The 16,949-nt window shown below is 35.8% G+C and overlaps 1 protein-coding gene across 1 annotated transcript in view; it reads right to left on the bottom strand.

Moving 5' to 3' along the window:
* Positions 1–16,949, bottom strand: part of ANOS1 (anosmin 1) — a 140,244-nt gene that overhangs the window by 24,007 nt on the left and 99,288 nt on the right. The window contains exons 7-9 of the mRNA XM_055802702.1: positions 13,542–13,744; positions 10,939–11,086; positions 6,949–7,101 (exon numbers count right to left, since the gene is read on the bottom strand). Coding sequence (XP_055658677.1) covers positions 6,949–7,101; positions 10,939–11,086; positions 13,542–13,744 — 504 coding nt within the window. The remainder of the gene's footprint in view (positions 1–6,948; positions 7,102–10,938; positions 11,087–13,541; positions 13,745–16,949) is intronic.

Genomic DNA, 16,949 nt, shown 5'->3' on the forward strand with positions numbered 1-16,949 from the left:
TTTAAGTATTGATTACAATTCACATTTGGACATAAACCAAATGTAAACCAAATAGAGTCCTGTAGCCAGTTTATAAAGAACAACAAACATAACTGGAGATGGTCAGATGCTCCCCTTTTCATTCTCTCCAAGCAGCAAAAAGGCAAAGAGCTTTTTCGTGGAACTACACTAGGGCTATGTAAGACAAAGTCAGGGAGGAGTAGGAATCACATAGAGAGGATGCTTCTGAAAGGATATTCTTTTAACTCTGGAATAATTTCTCCCAACAGTTAAAGCTGATAACATTACCTACCTCCCCAGGCAGGATGCTGGGGAAGCCCACAGGTTACAGGCATTGGAGTCAGCTGTAGCACATGTGGAAAGGCAAATTATACGATGTTTACTGGTGAATTTCTAAAAAGGTGATCTAGTCAAAGATTCCTGTGCTTGAGGCCAGCTTTACTAATTAAATCCCTAAATACAAATGCACATTATACATACCAGTATCTCTGTATTCACATGGAAGTATGAGGGCAATACATATATTGGTGTATACTTCACTACAACTAACAGCAAGGTCTTGTTCAAAGAAAACCACCTGGACCATAGTGATACCTTCAAGTACAAATATTTTACTGCTTAAATATTGATAATTAGAAAAAGGCCAGCTGCTCAAACACTGATCTTCCTAGCGCAACAGTTAACACTGAACTAAATAATTCATTAGTGTTAAGCAACAACTGCTGAATTCTTTACAATAACATCTAGGAATTCCAGCTGGCATTGAAGGGTTTCATTAACTTCAATGGCTTTAGTTGCACAAGAAAGGACCATTGGACAACATGGGGAAAGCTTTCAATTATTTTAAAACCTGCGTATGAAATACCTTATTGCAAACAAAGAGTCAGCACATACAGTCACTTCATTTATCTCCCTGAACTAAGTGAAAGTTAATTTTGTTTTCCTAAGATCTGGTTTTAAAAGCATTCATGGCAGCTTTCTGTTTGCTTTGCCTTGCCTTGCATTTTATTCTTCCCTGTAATTTAATTCATTATTCTTGTTTGGTTGATTTATCAGACAATGGAGGATTCTTTACCACTCCCTGCCTTAAGTGTTCTTTTTTTTTTTTCTGCTTTAGCATTTACCAGAAACACAAAGAAAGAAGGCTGAAGCCAAGTCTTAATGTATTTTAAATATTTGTCTTTTTAAGCAAAACCAAGAGGCAGATATATTGATTTTAAATATCTAGCAGTACTTTAAATGTTTAATTTAAACAGTAGGATATAAATGTACAAAGACTTCATTCAAAGAAATGTGAAGTATACTAAAGCTTTACCTGAACAAGGAGAGTTACATTATCCTCAAATAACAGGCACTAAGAAAATAGTAGTGGAGGCACAGTAATGGGTTAGACAATATTGTGACATGTTGCATTGGAAAGAAATCATCATACTAAACTACATACCAATATTTTCATGTATTATTGCAGCAAGTGATGAGAATTAATGCAGTGAGTTCATAAAGAATAACTTTTTTTCCATCTGTGGGAAGTATCTTATTTTCATACACTAATTTGCAGCAGCTTGAAGGCTTTTCAGCTGAAGTCCAAAACCTCAGCTTTCTAGTTGCTAATCCACTGAGGAGCAGAGGAAACACAAGGATCTTTTTATTTTCACACTTTCAGTCTTGATTACTGTATAAGATACTGAGGACCTTATTTATCCTAAGTAACTAATCCTTTTAAGTAGGGAGTTCAGAGTGCATCCATTCTTGTTAATGGATGGTACTCTGTGACTCCAGCACCGAGGAGTTAAAAGTGACTTGTTTATATCGACTTCACTATTTGACATAAATAGCACATAATTTCTAATTTCACAGTCGAGATGGCCAAAAAAACTGGCCACAAGCAAGTTTTTCTTTCCATTTACAAAAGTGGGATTCATGCTGTTTAAGGAATGTACTGTGTTTCTCTAATCCCAGGCCTAAGTCAGAGGCAGCAAGTGAAAGACATTTTCTTCTTTCAGAAAGAAGCTATTGTATTCATATAATTGCAATATGCTTTTGTGATGACTTTGCCTAGCAAAATTATGTGCATTTGCTAAGCACCTTGTACTGCTTGACGTGTGGAGGTATTTCGCTAGCATACATCCTGAAGTAAAGTTATTATTGCCATCATACCAAAGCATTCAAACTGAAAGATTTCAGAAAGAGCTTTATTTTAATGTAAAGTCCAGATCCTACATTCCATTCATACCTCATGCTTACTGAAGCTAATGGGACTTAAGAAATTACACTTGAAAACCAGGTCTAGATAACTCTTTCCTCCTACCCAACTGTGGCACATTATGAGCATATATATATGGAAATAGGATCTTCCATCCACTTACTCAGGATTTAACTCAAACACTGTTCAGTTTCTGAGTACTGATAAGTGCTCACTTCTCTACTGTATAATAAAGCCAGTTCAGTAGTAGTTTGCAACACCCGCCCTATTGCAGATCCTGCACAGGACTGAGGTCTGATGAATTCTATTCAGAGAGATGATACAAAGACAAGAGCTTCAGCCCTGATGTCATCATTGTGTTCTTTCACTGGCTTCCTAGAGGCACATCTGCAAATGACACTGAGGAATACATCTCTGTAGTGATGGAACTATCTTTGAATGTCAAGAGACTTCACCGTGCCTTCTGGAAATCCTAAGGTACACTGCAATAAACCTAGGTGGCCCCTGCAGCCTGGTATTCATAGAGGACGAATTCCCTGTCATTCAGAAAACAATAACAACATGTGTTATAGGGCCTTAAAGATAGGACTGAGCAATTTAACTTCAGAGTTAGTTTTACTTCGAGCAGATGGTGGGACCAGCTGACTTCCAGACGTCCCTTCTAACCCATTTAAATTATTCTACGATTCTGATCTATTTTGTCCTTTTTAGACAGAGTGAAATGGTTCAAATTCAAAAGCAAAACAATTTTTCAGCTAACAAAGGGACTGATAATCTAAAACAACCTTAGGAACATATTTGTGTAACATCTTTGCCTTTCCTTAAGTGGTATAAGAAATCCACACAGGTCTTTCCTCCTTCTTGTTTCTGTAATCTGTGGTGTGCTGTGATGTGAGGCAGTAAAAAACACATCTGTAGAGACATCTTAGTTTTGGAGAAAATAAAAAAATCTGAGGTTTGCATAGAATTGTACAACCACTGAAATCAGAAATACAACAAAAATTCTGAGCAGAAAACAGAAAATTAGTAACATTATTCTTACTAAAAGAAAGATTGCTGTTGCAGTAACTGTTAAAAGTTTTCATTACAGCTAAAAGAAACTATGTCAACATAACATATTGGTTTAAACATCTTTATCCTAAAAAAAAATCCAGGATCTAAATAATGTATTAATTTCATCACCACTGTAACCATCTCTTGTTAGGACCATGAAGTCTATCACAAAAAGCACAAAAAACCTTGACAACCAAACCAGACAAAGCAAAAATTGCCACAACCAACTGAAATTTTGCTTAATTTGCAAATGTCCAACGTGTTCCAATTTGAGGTTTTTATTTCCTGAAATCTTTTCTATATCATGGGAACTCTTATCATTATCAATATACTTATTTCACATGGTTTCATGATAGTTTCTTAAATTTGTTTGTTTGTTCGTTTGTTTGAAGTCAGACATCCTAATTTAGGACTACAGAATGGCTGTGTTCCTCCACCAAAAAAGTGTTGTTTTAAATAGAAAACTACAAAATAATGAGAATATTAGAGCAATCAACAGGGACTCCTGTTTTCACCAACCATGTAGGAGACAAAGGGATAAATTCCCTGTCGGGAAGGTTTTGAACTCTGATTGCCTACCTGTCTGCAATGAACATAGCCCAGGTGTGAGGCCATAGAGCAGGCTAAGGTAAATTCTCTCTCAGTATTTCCTATTATAGATGCTGCACTGCTACACCTCCTACAACTCCCTGAACACAACTTGAGACCGTGCAGTTCGTAAAGGAGAAAGATGTGTGGGTACAGTTTCCAACGCAGCTGGCTCCAGTAACTGCTGCCTTTCATAAAGACAGCACACAGCCAATATGCTTCTCCTGCTGTGCTCCTCGCACGGTGAAACAGACTGGCTCCGCAGTAAATTGTCACTAGTAAATTTACAGTCAGTTCCTCATCCATGTACTACATAACCTCCAAACTCCTGTAAGAGTTTATAGAAGCTGCTGGCTTCTCAGGAGCAGGTAACTGGCTGTATTTCAGTTCCACAAGAGGCAACGGCTCCTGCTGAGTTACTGCAAGTGCTGTCACTCAGAACACAGACATTTTCTTTTAAAAAAAGAAAAGAAAAAAGCGTGACAGACTTCCATATTCTGCCCCTCTTCAACACCTTTGCTAACACTGTTTTTTTTGTGAGAAAAATGAAGGCATTTTCCATCGCATGGCTGGGGCATATCCTAAACACCCTAGTGCATGGGATAGAGCTTGCTCCCAGCATGCAACCAAAATCGACCTCTGGGTGTCTGTCCACCTTATTTAACTGGGTGTACACAGATTCACACAAGATGAGTCAGCTACTCAGCAACTCAATTAGTCCACCCCTGGCACAAGGTGACCACATGTAAATCCCTCTCATTTCTAACAGGTCTGTGCCATATCTGCCTTGGAAGATCTCCAATTGTGGAGATTACACCACTTCCAAACTCTGTTATTTCCAAACTATGAGCCACCATGAGAATTCTGACTACCTTATTTCATTTTATAGGCATCTGTAGCCTTTAAGAGAAATATTACCTCCAGGTATGCAACGCATATGGATTCAGCTCCTGATTTAGATGTCACATTTAGATGTTTAGGTATCTATGATGCAATGTCTACTTATAAGCTCAGTATCTTAAGTTACCGTTGTAATTAGTAAACATGTAGTTCAAGATATCTACTTTGGAACAAGAAGAATATTGCTGTACTGGTCATGACTTTTTCCTCCATTAAGTTATAACAGTGACTTCGGAAAACTATTCATAAGCTGAGTTTCACTAATGATGTTAGCATTTTGGTCACAGGACTGGAAACAGGCTGACCAAAAAACAGCTGCAGCTGGATCGATTGTTCCACTGGGCTGAATCTTGTTTGCCCACTGTAGGTTGCACAGCTCTCCCTTACCCCTGTGGCAGACATCATAGTCTAATCACTGAATCCTGTCCCTCAGGTTTTTTATTTCCGACTGCTGAGAATTGAACCTCAGCTCACAGAGACATTAGGCATCTCTAAGCCTTCTACAAATGAATTGTTTAGGCTCCCTTCTGTACTCACTAAGGAAAAGAGGTATCTCCAGAGAATGATTCTGCTGCTGTGTGGTAGTAATTGCTTCAGAAGTCACCTGCTTTTCTTTTTTGACTACAAAATAAAAAAAGCTTGGACCATAAGTTGACAGCGTATTGGCAGAAGGCTAAAGCTTAAGGTGATCAGTCCTAAGCTCAGAATATATAAATCTCACTTTGGATAAAAAGATATATTTTTAGGTGACCTTAGTATACACATTTAAAAATGCCTCAACTTTTATTTAAACTTTAAATTATTGCAGCTTTCCATGAAGCTAGGCCAAAATGAAATATAATGGGGAAAGCTAGAAAAAAGAAAACTAACATAGCCAAGATAGGAACAGATATTTAAGATGTGTATGTAGTCAGGCTGAGCCAAAGCTTGCAGATTTCATGGAGACACAAGCATTTGATTTGAAAATACTTGATATAGCAGGGCTAGAAAGGTAAACATTCAAACAGGCAGCCACTTTTAGGAAGCAAAGGACACCCCTCACGATCCACACCATCCAGTGTGACATAGTCTTTTGTTACATAGCATAACTGAATGATTATATAGCCTTTCCTTGTTCTGGGTGGTGCTGCATACACCTAAACCCAAAAGACCTTAAATATTTCTAAAGCTCTTTGAAAAATTCCAGAAGAAAATTTCATTTTGTAGCCCTTCATATGAAACACAAAAATTGAACAGATTTTATATATGTGAGATACATATACATAAAATGTATGTGCTATGCATGTAGATTGCTCCAAGTTAAAACACTAAAAACGTTAGCACATTTTCAAATAACAGCATATGAACCTGTTATGGCTAAGCTGGAGCAGTGCATAATAACCTCTATGTTCCTAGAGGGCAAGACCAGAAAATTTTTTGATTTCTGAATCTGATTGAACACTAAATTTATGTCATTTTCCTTTAGACTGGAAGACTTAAACATAAAATTGTTAGATTTTTCTTAAAAACCGAAGTGCATGCAGCCTAGCAGAAAACCAACTTCAAGACTTTTCCAGTGGTTTTGGCCAACTATTCATCCTGTTCTAATTCAAGGTGACTGATAAAGTTTTGCATAAAGCCTAACTGTGGTTCTAACATTGAATCAGTACAGCTCTAAATTTTGTGGTTCAAACTAGTTTAGTTTTTGTGACTTCATTGCATGATTTCCATATACACTCATTTCCTTACTCATTTCTCAGCTGTCAAAGTCCAACAAGTGATAGTACAGTGGCATCAGCAGAATATCTGCCCGGGAACTGCATGGGCTTGAGACCCTTTAACCACACTCCAGGGAGACAAACATTCACAGCAGCAAAAGCTCTGTGGAACCTAAGGCCAAATTATGTGTCCCTATTTAAAACTTCACAGAAGCAATTTCTACCCAAAAAATTATCTTAGCTCTGGGAGGATTCAGTGTCCCAGCACCACTGACTGTAATTTTTGGATAGCTAATTCACGTCATTTCCTTCTGCAAGGCATTTACACAGATATAACACAAAGAGGAGAGGCAATGTTTCACTGTAACATGAAGGTAAAGGTGTGGAAGCATGGGCATAGGATTTAAATTCAAATTATTGTGTAAGGTTCATCATATTAACGTTCTACAAATCTAAGGCATTGATGAGAGTTCCTCCTTAGAAAAAATAGCAAAAAAATTGACAAACCAGTCTTCTTCCAGTAGACTTTGACCTGAAGTTGATTGTCCTGATAGAAAGGCGTTCCGATTTTAAGAAAACGAGTCGTTTTTCTTCTTTGAAAAGTTGGGTAAGGATCTACCAGTCCTTTCTGGGGTTTCCCAGCAGAAGATGCCCGTTCCTCTGCAATGTATAATGACTATGTTAATAGTGCTGAAATCGTTAATCCAAATTATCTAATTTCAATGTCTTACCTAAATTAAATTAATATAAAGAACAAACTTCATAATGGTTGAAAAGCATATAATTTGCCTGAAAATCAATTAGGAAAAAAAAATTAGACAAAGACAGAAAAAGATAAATATATTTCAATATGAAAATGCTCAATTTTACATTTTATTTGCTTGTTTTAAATCACAGTAAAACTACCAAACTTAAGCAAATTCTTTCTCAAGGTAACCATAATGTTTATACCACTTAAAAGGAAATAAAAAAGTGATAGAGAGAACTACAAGCTTAAATCTATTAGGTGAACCCCAAGTTAAAGTATTTTAATTTTACTAAATCTCTGCTTTGCTGTCCTCTGTCTGCTTCACTTCCAGAAAAAACAGGACACCAATTCAGAATATTTCTATATAAAGATCGAGAGAGAGAGTTTTGTTGTATTTCCTAGAAGTGCAGCATACAAATATAGTGAGGCAACATATTTCTGAGTATAGGGAAATTTAACGCCAGAGAGCCAGGGTCAAAGCTCACAGAGGTCTGTAGGACTAAATTACTTCAGTGGGTTACAGACTACTCTCTATTCTGACAATAGGAGCAGCCACCGAATGAAACAGAGCTTAATTCCACCGAGAGCAGAGCAACTGACAGTGCGACTTCAGCAAAATTGGCATGTTGCTTCTGGACCTACTTCCCCAAGGCCATGGAACTCCCCAAATAAAGACAGGCCATGAGTGTCATGTCCTAGATAATATTTCAGGCAATATTTTTTTTTATTTTTATTTTTCGTACTTCTCCATCTGCTTCTAAGTATTCTCAAAGTACCTCAAGCAGGACTGGCTGGCTCTGTACCTAACTTCAGTGAGAATCAGAAGATGAATTTGCATCTCCTCCAGGAGTAGTTTCCATTTGCTTTTCAATGTAAGCTATTTTTTTAACAAAATGTCCAAAAAGGCCCAAATACACTTCTCAGCAGAGTTCTTTATCCACTAAAATGCATGGTATCAGTGATTTAGGCTCAAAAAAATCTTGAATCCTTTACTTTATGGCTTTAACAGAAAGGATGTTCAGATTTATCTATAAAATTATTGAAGTACTCTACTGTAAACCAAATATGTATTCCAGTTCTTGCAGGCACTGATTTACAATCAAAAAGAAAATACTGTTTGTTAACTAAATGGATGTTTATAACTTGAACTTAACAGTCAAATACTTGAAGTATATGAGTAAATAAAAATATTGCTTTTAGTACAGTATTACTCTGGTTTAAAAAACAATACAATTAATGAACCCTTTAGTCCTAAAAAGGTCACCACAATAAAGCGAAATAAAGCACAAGCATTAGAAAGTCTATACAGATTAGACAGACAGCAGACAGATTACAAATTAATAGATAGCAGACCTTCACTGAAACTACTGATGGACTGTTTTCTGAAGTAAAAAATTCAAGGAGAGGACATATTATCCAAGCAAAATTGTGGAAGGAATTTAGATCTAGCTATGACAATGGTAGGAAAAGGGTGCCACTGGAATGGACAGAAAATGATAAAACCAGCAGTCACACATGAGTTATAAGGTAAATGAACTCCAGTTGGTAGAGGATTTGTAAATAAGAAGTCAGATGTGATCTGCATCAGATTCTGAAAAACACAATGTTTTGTAGAGGGAAAAATGAAACAAAACCCGTCCTCTGCCACCACAAACCTATTGGTGATATAGACCATGAGAGACAAACCATTAGAGAGGCCATGGAGCGTTGATACAGCACTACCACTGAAGGTTTCTCAGAGTAAGCACAGAATGGCACCAAAACCAATACAGTCCAATTCCCATTACTCAGATCCAGTTTAGAGGGGTTTTGTTATAGAAAGCCTTTATTTACTATCATGTTTAAAGACTATGATGATCTGACCTAACATTAGGACTAGCAAAAAAGCCTGATAAACACCATTTGGTTGATTATTCCTTCTGCCAATCTGATGTAAACTCAGTTACATGTTTTTTCTCAGAGTTGCAACGTAATCTCATGAAATGCCAGTCAAGATGACTGGACTGGAAACTAAACATCTTGAAGTTTAGTACTGAGAACCAGAACTTCATAGAAACTTCTAATTATAAGAGAGAAGACAACCAAGGGGTGGGATACATGTAAAAAAAAACCCTGAAATTTTTGCTTATCCAGCAAAGTGTGCTTTGCAGGAAAAAAAGGAAAAAAAAAAAAAAAAAGGAAAAAAGAAAAGAAAAAAAAAGCAAAACCAAAAACAAAACCCAAAAAATCCGCAAAATTAGAACATCTCTCATAAATCCCAATGACACCCTTCTAGTTGAGCTCAGTGGCTAAGTGTACTGGAATTGAAACACCCAGTTCCCACCATAGTGTTTCTTCTGTTACATCTCCTGTGTACATATAAAAAAGAAAGGAAAACTAAATGCAGTAACTCAAAGAAGCTTTTGATATCATGCACAGTCCTGCAGCCTTGGCCACTATTCTAGGGGATGACAGAACGCACACATACAATCTCTAGGAAAGCCAGTATGGAAAGGGCAGAAACTCTTACATTGGGCTTCACAGCGGATTTAACACAAATTTGCCTTATGTACACACTGTGAAGATTCAAGCTCGTATTTTGGTATGGATTTCAAGTAAAGACTCAGTGTGTTGAAAAGATGAAAACTTGGCCTTCTGCTGTCTCTTAAGATGGCCCAAAAAAGTAGTAAAAATTATTTTCATATGGTAAAAAGAAGGATAATTAGGCCTATTTCTTCTTATTGGTGCATTAATATGGGAAGCAACTGTAGATATGAAGATCTGTCACAGCTAACAACCACTCTGCGTGTCCAGACTGAATATGCTTGCAGAAGGGTCCAACAGCAATACCAATTGATTAGTTAGGGTGAAAGTAACTAGTTACATTATGAAAATGGTGACAAAGTTTAAACTTGGGGTGTACTTTAACAAGAGAACGTAAATGGATGGAAAATGAAATGGAGTCAGGGCAGGATATTTAAAATTATATTCTTTAACATCTTATTATCAGAATGTTGCTGTATTAGTTAATCAGAGGCACATCAGCAGTTGGGGCAATAACTCAGTATCATGTAATTGTAGAAATCATATTTAACTAAGAATAAGAATCATGGTTTACCATTTACCATGGCTTTCCATTATCAGATTCAGATGTGAGCTTGTGAAGACCTTAAGAAGACATAACCTGACATCTAAAGATCTCAAGATTTTAATTTGAATGTGGGTCCTATGTGTGCAGTATTTTGATAATGCATTGCTTGTCAGGCATGGGACGTTTTAGATTCCCTAACAGTTGATGTTTTGTATCAATTAATGGTAGATATTTGTGTGGTCCAAGAATCTGAATTAATGGGCTACTCAGAATAGTCAGGATTTTGAAAAGCACTGAACGCTAAAACTGTCCGGTTAAGACAAAGACACAGAAATGGTTTTATTCCAGCCACTGACAAATATAATCAATATTTATACCTGTACTGCATTTTAAAAATATTAACACCGTGGTTATGCAAATGCTTCCATTTTCATTGCAATTCTTTATTTTAGGTTTCTAGGATCTAAGACAAACAATTAAGCAAAACCATCATCAATTTTTAGATAAGAAATTAATCATTAAAATGTTACTCAAGTTGAGTGAGACAGGATCACTATGCTATCAAACAGTCCATTTTAAGAAAATTATTTTTTTAAATTTGAGAAATCATTATATAAAACATACAAATTTCAGATAAATAAGAGAGAAAGCATTCAGGTGTTTGAATACAATTACTCACTATTATTCCTGGTGTCCTGAGTCGTGCTAAAATGGAGAGAAACCTTAGCACTCTTCAGGCGTATCTGACCCCAACGTGTTACTGCCTGCAGTTCTACATTGTAGTTGCTGTTGGGTTGGAGTCCTTCCAGGACCACGTAATTTTGTGCCTAGAATAGAATAAATATACAAAGCAGTTACAGTCTTACTGAAACACAGGCCCTTATTAAAAGCAGGCCTGTTATCTTAGGCACACTACTTTTTTTGAAATTAGAAAACCCATGTATAAATTTCAACAGAGCAAAATTTTCTTTCTTTAAAATATTTATTTTATTGGAATCTGGGGTTTGTGTGTAATTTTTAAAATACTAACCTTCTTGATATTTACATAATTTTGGCAATTCCTTGGCAAATATACACCTATTGTTTAGGCCAAAACTAAAAGTTTTTTTTCTATATAACAAGTTCTTTTCTTATGCCAAAATTATTTTAGCCAAATGAATTTAAACTTTTTATTTCCCAATTTCTTTGTTGGGAAAGCAATTGAAACCCTTTTCTACAGCCAGCCAGCGTGAAGACAGCTTAAATCCAACATTCAGTACATTTGTCATTTTTTTTGTTTTCAACAGTTGAAACAAATAGAAAATGAAAAAAATTTCATGGAAGTGTCTTAAATGGGGAAACAACAGAGTAGGATTATCATTCTCACTAATAATCCATAAATTAAGGCAAGCAACATGATATTGCAAAGAAGACTCAAGGTTTCTTAGTAGTATTACTTTTCTAAATATTTTAAAATGTATTTATAAAAATATCTTTCTAGCCCATTTCTCGAACAGAAAACATTACTCCACATTTTCATTAGAATTCTTTGTGCCTCTGAAGTTTGACAGTCAATCCACAGTGAAAAAGATAACCAGGTACTGCCATATGTAACACTTCAGGAATTTTCAAAAGCATTTAATATTAATTAGCTTTATTTGATTTGTCCTGAGATATTTATAACATTCACTGTAAGTCTTGGTAAACTTGTGTTAATATTGTAGTCAAATTATTTGAATGTCTACCTGAAATGATTTCATATGGAAATCATTATAAAGTTATGTGGACTAGACTACTTATAAAGGTAAAAACTGGACCAAAAAATCTTCAATTATCCTTACAAAATAAGATTTTTCACCTTTCTTTTTTCTTTTCTTTTTTTTTTTTTTTTTTTTTTGTTTTCTGCATTTTCCTTTTTAGAACAAAGAGTGCTATAGTATTTGAGAGATCATTGATTAGCAATAGCATCTGGAGTGTCCTGTAGGGAAGTCTGAATCTCACTGGCATTGCTGTAGTTCCATGTGACGTGCTGCAGAAGTACAATGATCCAGGAGTAATATGAAAGATGTTGTAAGAGCCTGCCTTTTCTCTAAAATATGCCTTCACTCTTCTGGATTTCCCTATATTTGAGGTCAGAACTTGGTCCCCATTACTGTAATGTTGTGTATTGGATCTGTTTAAAAATATTTATATGTAGGATGTACCCTATGCAAAATGCCACCACAACATTAAGGACCCAGCTCAATTTTAAAGTTCTCTGAGTTCTGTGATTTGAGGACCAGCCTGTGGAGAGAAAGATCCCCTGCATCTTTAAGCTGTAGCCTCTGTCCTGAAGGTCTCTAGACAAGTGCAGCTTTCCTCAGAGACACAAACTTTTCCATGTAGTACTGTCCAACCCCACTCCTATCTTGCCAAAGTGATTTCTTAAAAGTACACCAAAGATACAATTTTCTTCTCTGTGACCAAAGATACAATTTTCTTTTCTGTGCACATTTAATTGCATGAATTCAGCACACAGCTTTCACTGCCTTTATTTCTGTCACTGTTTGGTGACTGAGGGACAGAGAGAGAACTTTAGCTGTCATTCATCACAGTGCAAGAGAACAGCCAGAGCCAAAACACAATGTTAACGTAGACGTGGGACCAAATTCTCACAACTCATTTATTAAAAGCACTGGAAACTAAGTTCAGCCTGTCATCTGTAATGGATATATATTAACTACTTTAAAATAATATGCAATATGCTTAAGGATATCACAACAGGTAGTTTTCCAGTAAAGCAATATTTGATACATCAGTCAAGAAATTCATAGGAGCTTGCTGCTATGCAAATGTATCAGATCTTTGGTACAGCAGCTTGTTTAAAGAGTTCTGGGTTTGTTTTTTCCCTTGGACTTATTCCACTACTTAATGGTTACTCTCCATGATAGTGTCACAAGTTTTATTTGCATGGTGAAAGAACAATGTGATAGATGATGTTAGGCTCTTCAAATAAAACAAGCAGTGTATCTTTAAGAAGCCTGAATTTAAAGGACAGTGTTTAACTTTCCATTAATCTCTCCTGAAAAATCTTACAGCATTTACCTGCATTTTAAGACAGAATTCTGTTTCTCTCCCTGAGTTCAGTGAAGGATAGGGATTGAGAGATCAAAATTGTCTATGGGGTTGGTGATATTAAAAACTAAGACCACTACTTTACCAGCTGCAGAAATCATTGCAATTTATCACATACTTTATACTTATACTCTATTTTGTGCCAGAAATAAGCCATATTTCCATCTCATTTTCTATTTTCTTTCTTACCCCATCAGTAATCTTCCTTCTCTTTTTTTTAGCTGGGATTACATATTTGCTGTATGTCCAGCTCCAGAAGACTTTATAGTGATGCACTGGGATATCAGGCTCTTCTGGAAGATCCCAAGTAATCATTACATTTACAGTCCCATCATTGTTTGCACTGATATTGGCAATTCTGATATTAGATGGAGCTGGTGGAGCAGACGGATCTGGAATTTTAAATAAACAAAAAGATGTTAAATTAAAAGATCATCTTCAGTAAGATGAAGATCACCTTGGTCTTATGCATTCACCAGGCATACACAAGCTGGATTAAACACTCAACATACTGAAGAAAATTCAGGCAAAAATTCTCAATAAGTGATATGGTTTCTTGTAAATTCTAGAAATTCACACTCAACTGAAATAAAAATCATGGGTTAGCATCTAATTTTGTCATCATTCTGTGTTGTTGGTAGTTCATAAACATTATGAAGCTTTATCAAAATGTACTAGACTACCAGTTTTACTTCTGTCATTCACCACTTTAAAAACATGTTGAGTGTAAGACTCATGTTCTACAAGTGACCTTGTACAGTCATCACAGAATTGTATGGTGGAAAAACTGAATGTTTTTTCAGTGTTGCCAGACAGTTCTCAGATGACAAAATTATGTTTCTACACCTTGAACCTTTCTTCAAAATTCTGGTATTGATATCCACCACCATGGGACATAAACACTTCCTTAGAATAAATAAAACTAAGATGTAATGATATATTGTGTTGTCATAGAAGTCTACAGGGTTTTTTTAGGACAACAAAAAGCAATTTGAATCATTGAATCGTAGAACCATTTAGGTTGGAAAAGATGTTTGAGATCATCAAGTCCAACCATTAACCCAGGACTGCCAAGTCCATTACTAAACATGTCGCCAAGCACCACGTCTACATGTCTTCTAAATACCTCCAGGGATGGTGATTCCATCACCTCCCTGGGCAGCCTGTTCCAATCCTTCACCACCCTTTCAGTGAAGAAATTCTTCCTAATCAGCCACCCCCGTGATTATTTTGCTATTCTGGTTTAATTTCTGGTCACTATCAACTGAGATATTATTCCTTCAGTTGCCTTTCTGCTGACCCTAGAGTCAGAAAGGACACCTGACAGTCAGAGGTTCCAATATTGAACCTTTTCCAATATTGAATGATAGATCCTCCTTGTGGACCTACTATATATAATATCCTGGCCTCAATTAATGTGATTCAATGGAAACTCTACAACTAAGCTCTGAAAGTCCAACTGTCTATTTACTAACTGCCTACTTTTTAATCCTACTTTTTTTTTACATGCCTGTGGTAGCCAAACACTGGTGACAAAAAAATAAGGAAACTTAAAAACCAAAATTTAAGTGAAAGTAAATAGTGTGACTTGACCTGGAAGTGTATCAGGCAGAATAAAGGAAACACAGTAATTAATGCATGTTATGAACCCGTAGCCAAGAAAAACCAATCTGATTGAAAAAAACATTTTCATATAACCTTTTCGCCAAATGAGCCACCACTTATTTGCCAAAAAGTAAAACCGGAGGTGTGCAGAGAGGATACCAGGCATTCATTTACTGCATGGTTCACCTGCATCTTTTTATAATGGTAAATGAGCTGTTAAATAAACTTTCCAGGCATACTAAGATCATCAGATAACCCCTATGACAAATGATCTCACTGAAAAATTCCATCATTTAGTTCATGCAGACAGACACATTCAGAATTAATAAAGACAGCATTTCCCCTTTAAAGATCAGCAGATGTGAAATAATGGCTTATTCCTGTTATTTAACGGGACTCAGTTAAATAACAGTGGATGCTCCTGTTTCCTCACACATGCCATTTTAGTTAAATAGTAATGGATGCCCCTGTTCCTCAAACATATAATTCAAACTAACTTTTGGCCATAAAAGTTACAAAGCATACTTCAGTTTAATTTCTGGAAATTTAACTTAATTTTCAAAATAATAAGAATCCCTTATTTCTTCTCAATTATTTTTTTAAATCAGCTTGCAAGCCAGTTCCCTTTATTTTTTTCTGGCTTTGGCAAAGCACTGGTCTTACACTTATTTCCTCACCTGTGAAGCAGCCAACAACTCCATCCTAAAGTATACAAAGCTATTTATATTGGAAGGGATACATTTCACAGATTCATTTAATTAAATGGTTTGTACTGTTCTCTAACACAACTTGTACCAGTTAATAAAATAAGTAGACATAAAATAAAATTTAGGTACAGTAAATTTAAACAGGATCATGATTCATACATTGAAATTCTTTATTAAGTATTCATCTTCACTGTTTTAAAATGTTAGTTTGGGTTTTTTTTAATGTTATGTGACAACATATTATGGCAATAAAACATTTATAACCTGAAGTGCAACATGATCGTATTACTGTAGGTGAATTATTCAGGTTATCTCCCAGAAGTACTATGTGTCATGTATTATGTATGCATAACATATGGGATAGAATTAAAGTGTTTCAGAAAATATGTCTTCACAAATGGACAGATATAAGCAAAAACAATTCTAACCATAATACATGTTTGCCTTCATTCTGTATCTATAAAAGACTCTGAGAGACATTAAAAGTAATCTAAAAGTTCAATGAAACAGCTCTTCTGGATAAAGTGTCTTACATGATTAAAAATATTTTGAAGTTCTATTCACCAATTTTTCATAGGTCTAAAAGCAAGTGACCGAATTTATGCTCTACTTTTCAAATATTTCTGTCCCCATAAGAATGCAAGACAGTGTTTAATTTTTCCTTCTAGAAAGTTACCAATTAACCAGAATGGAGCTTTTATATGTCTCAGAATGACAGGAATTTGGGATTTTTTAAGGTAACTTCTAACATCCCTGTTCTTCCCAGCAACATAAGCAGAAAAAGAAAACAGTAAGGAAGAACTATGTGCATACTGAAACCAGTAGGTAAGTTTCCTAGAGCACCAGCATTTCACCCTGTACTTTCTATAATTGCACAGTTTATTGAAAACATTACTTTATCAGTAGCATTTCTTCTGTGTTCACTAGAAACAGTCCAGTCAGCAGACAAAATGCCGATCCATACTTAAGAGAAAACTTAGTAGTGTTTCTCCTTTGCTATGGCAGAATTTAAATATTGTATTAAAAATCATTGGGTAATTACATTTAAGGAAAGAAAAAACATCCTCTTAAAAGGAAAATATATGTGAAATAATACAGCAATAACAGAAACGTTTTCCCGAGTGCCCCCTTTCTTCAAAGTTTCTCTTTTGCAAGCCTCACAAATATCCAAAAAAGCCTTTCAACAGGAGGAAGAGTGGCGGTGGTAGCAGTAGGAGATAGAAAGGAAGGAGATCTGAACTTGACAGACATGAAGAAGTGACACACTTGAAAGTGCCCCATTTTA

The sequence above is a fragment of the Falco peregrinus genome, chromosome 4 (assembly GCF_023634155.1).
Source record: "Falco peregrinus isolate bFalPer1 chromosome 4, bFalPer1.pri, whole genome shotgun sequence".
NCBI lineage: Eukaryota > Metazoa > Chordata > Aves > Falconiformes > Falconidae > Falco > Falco peregrinus.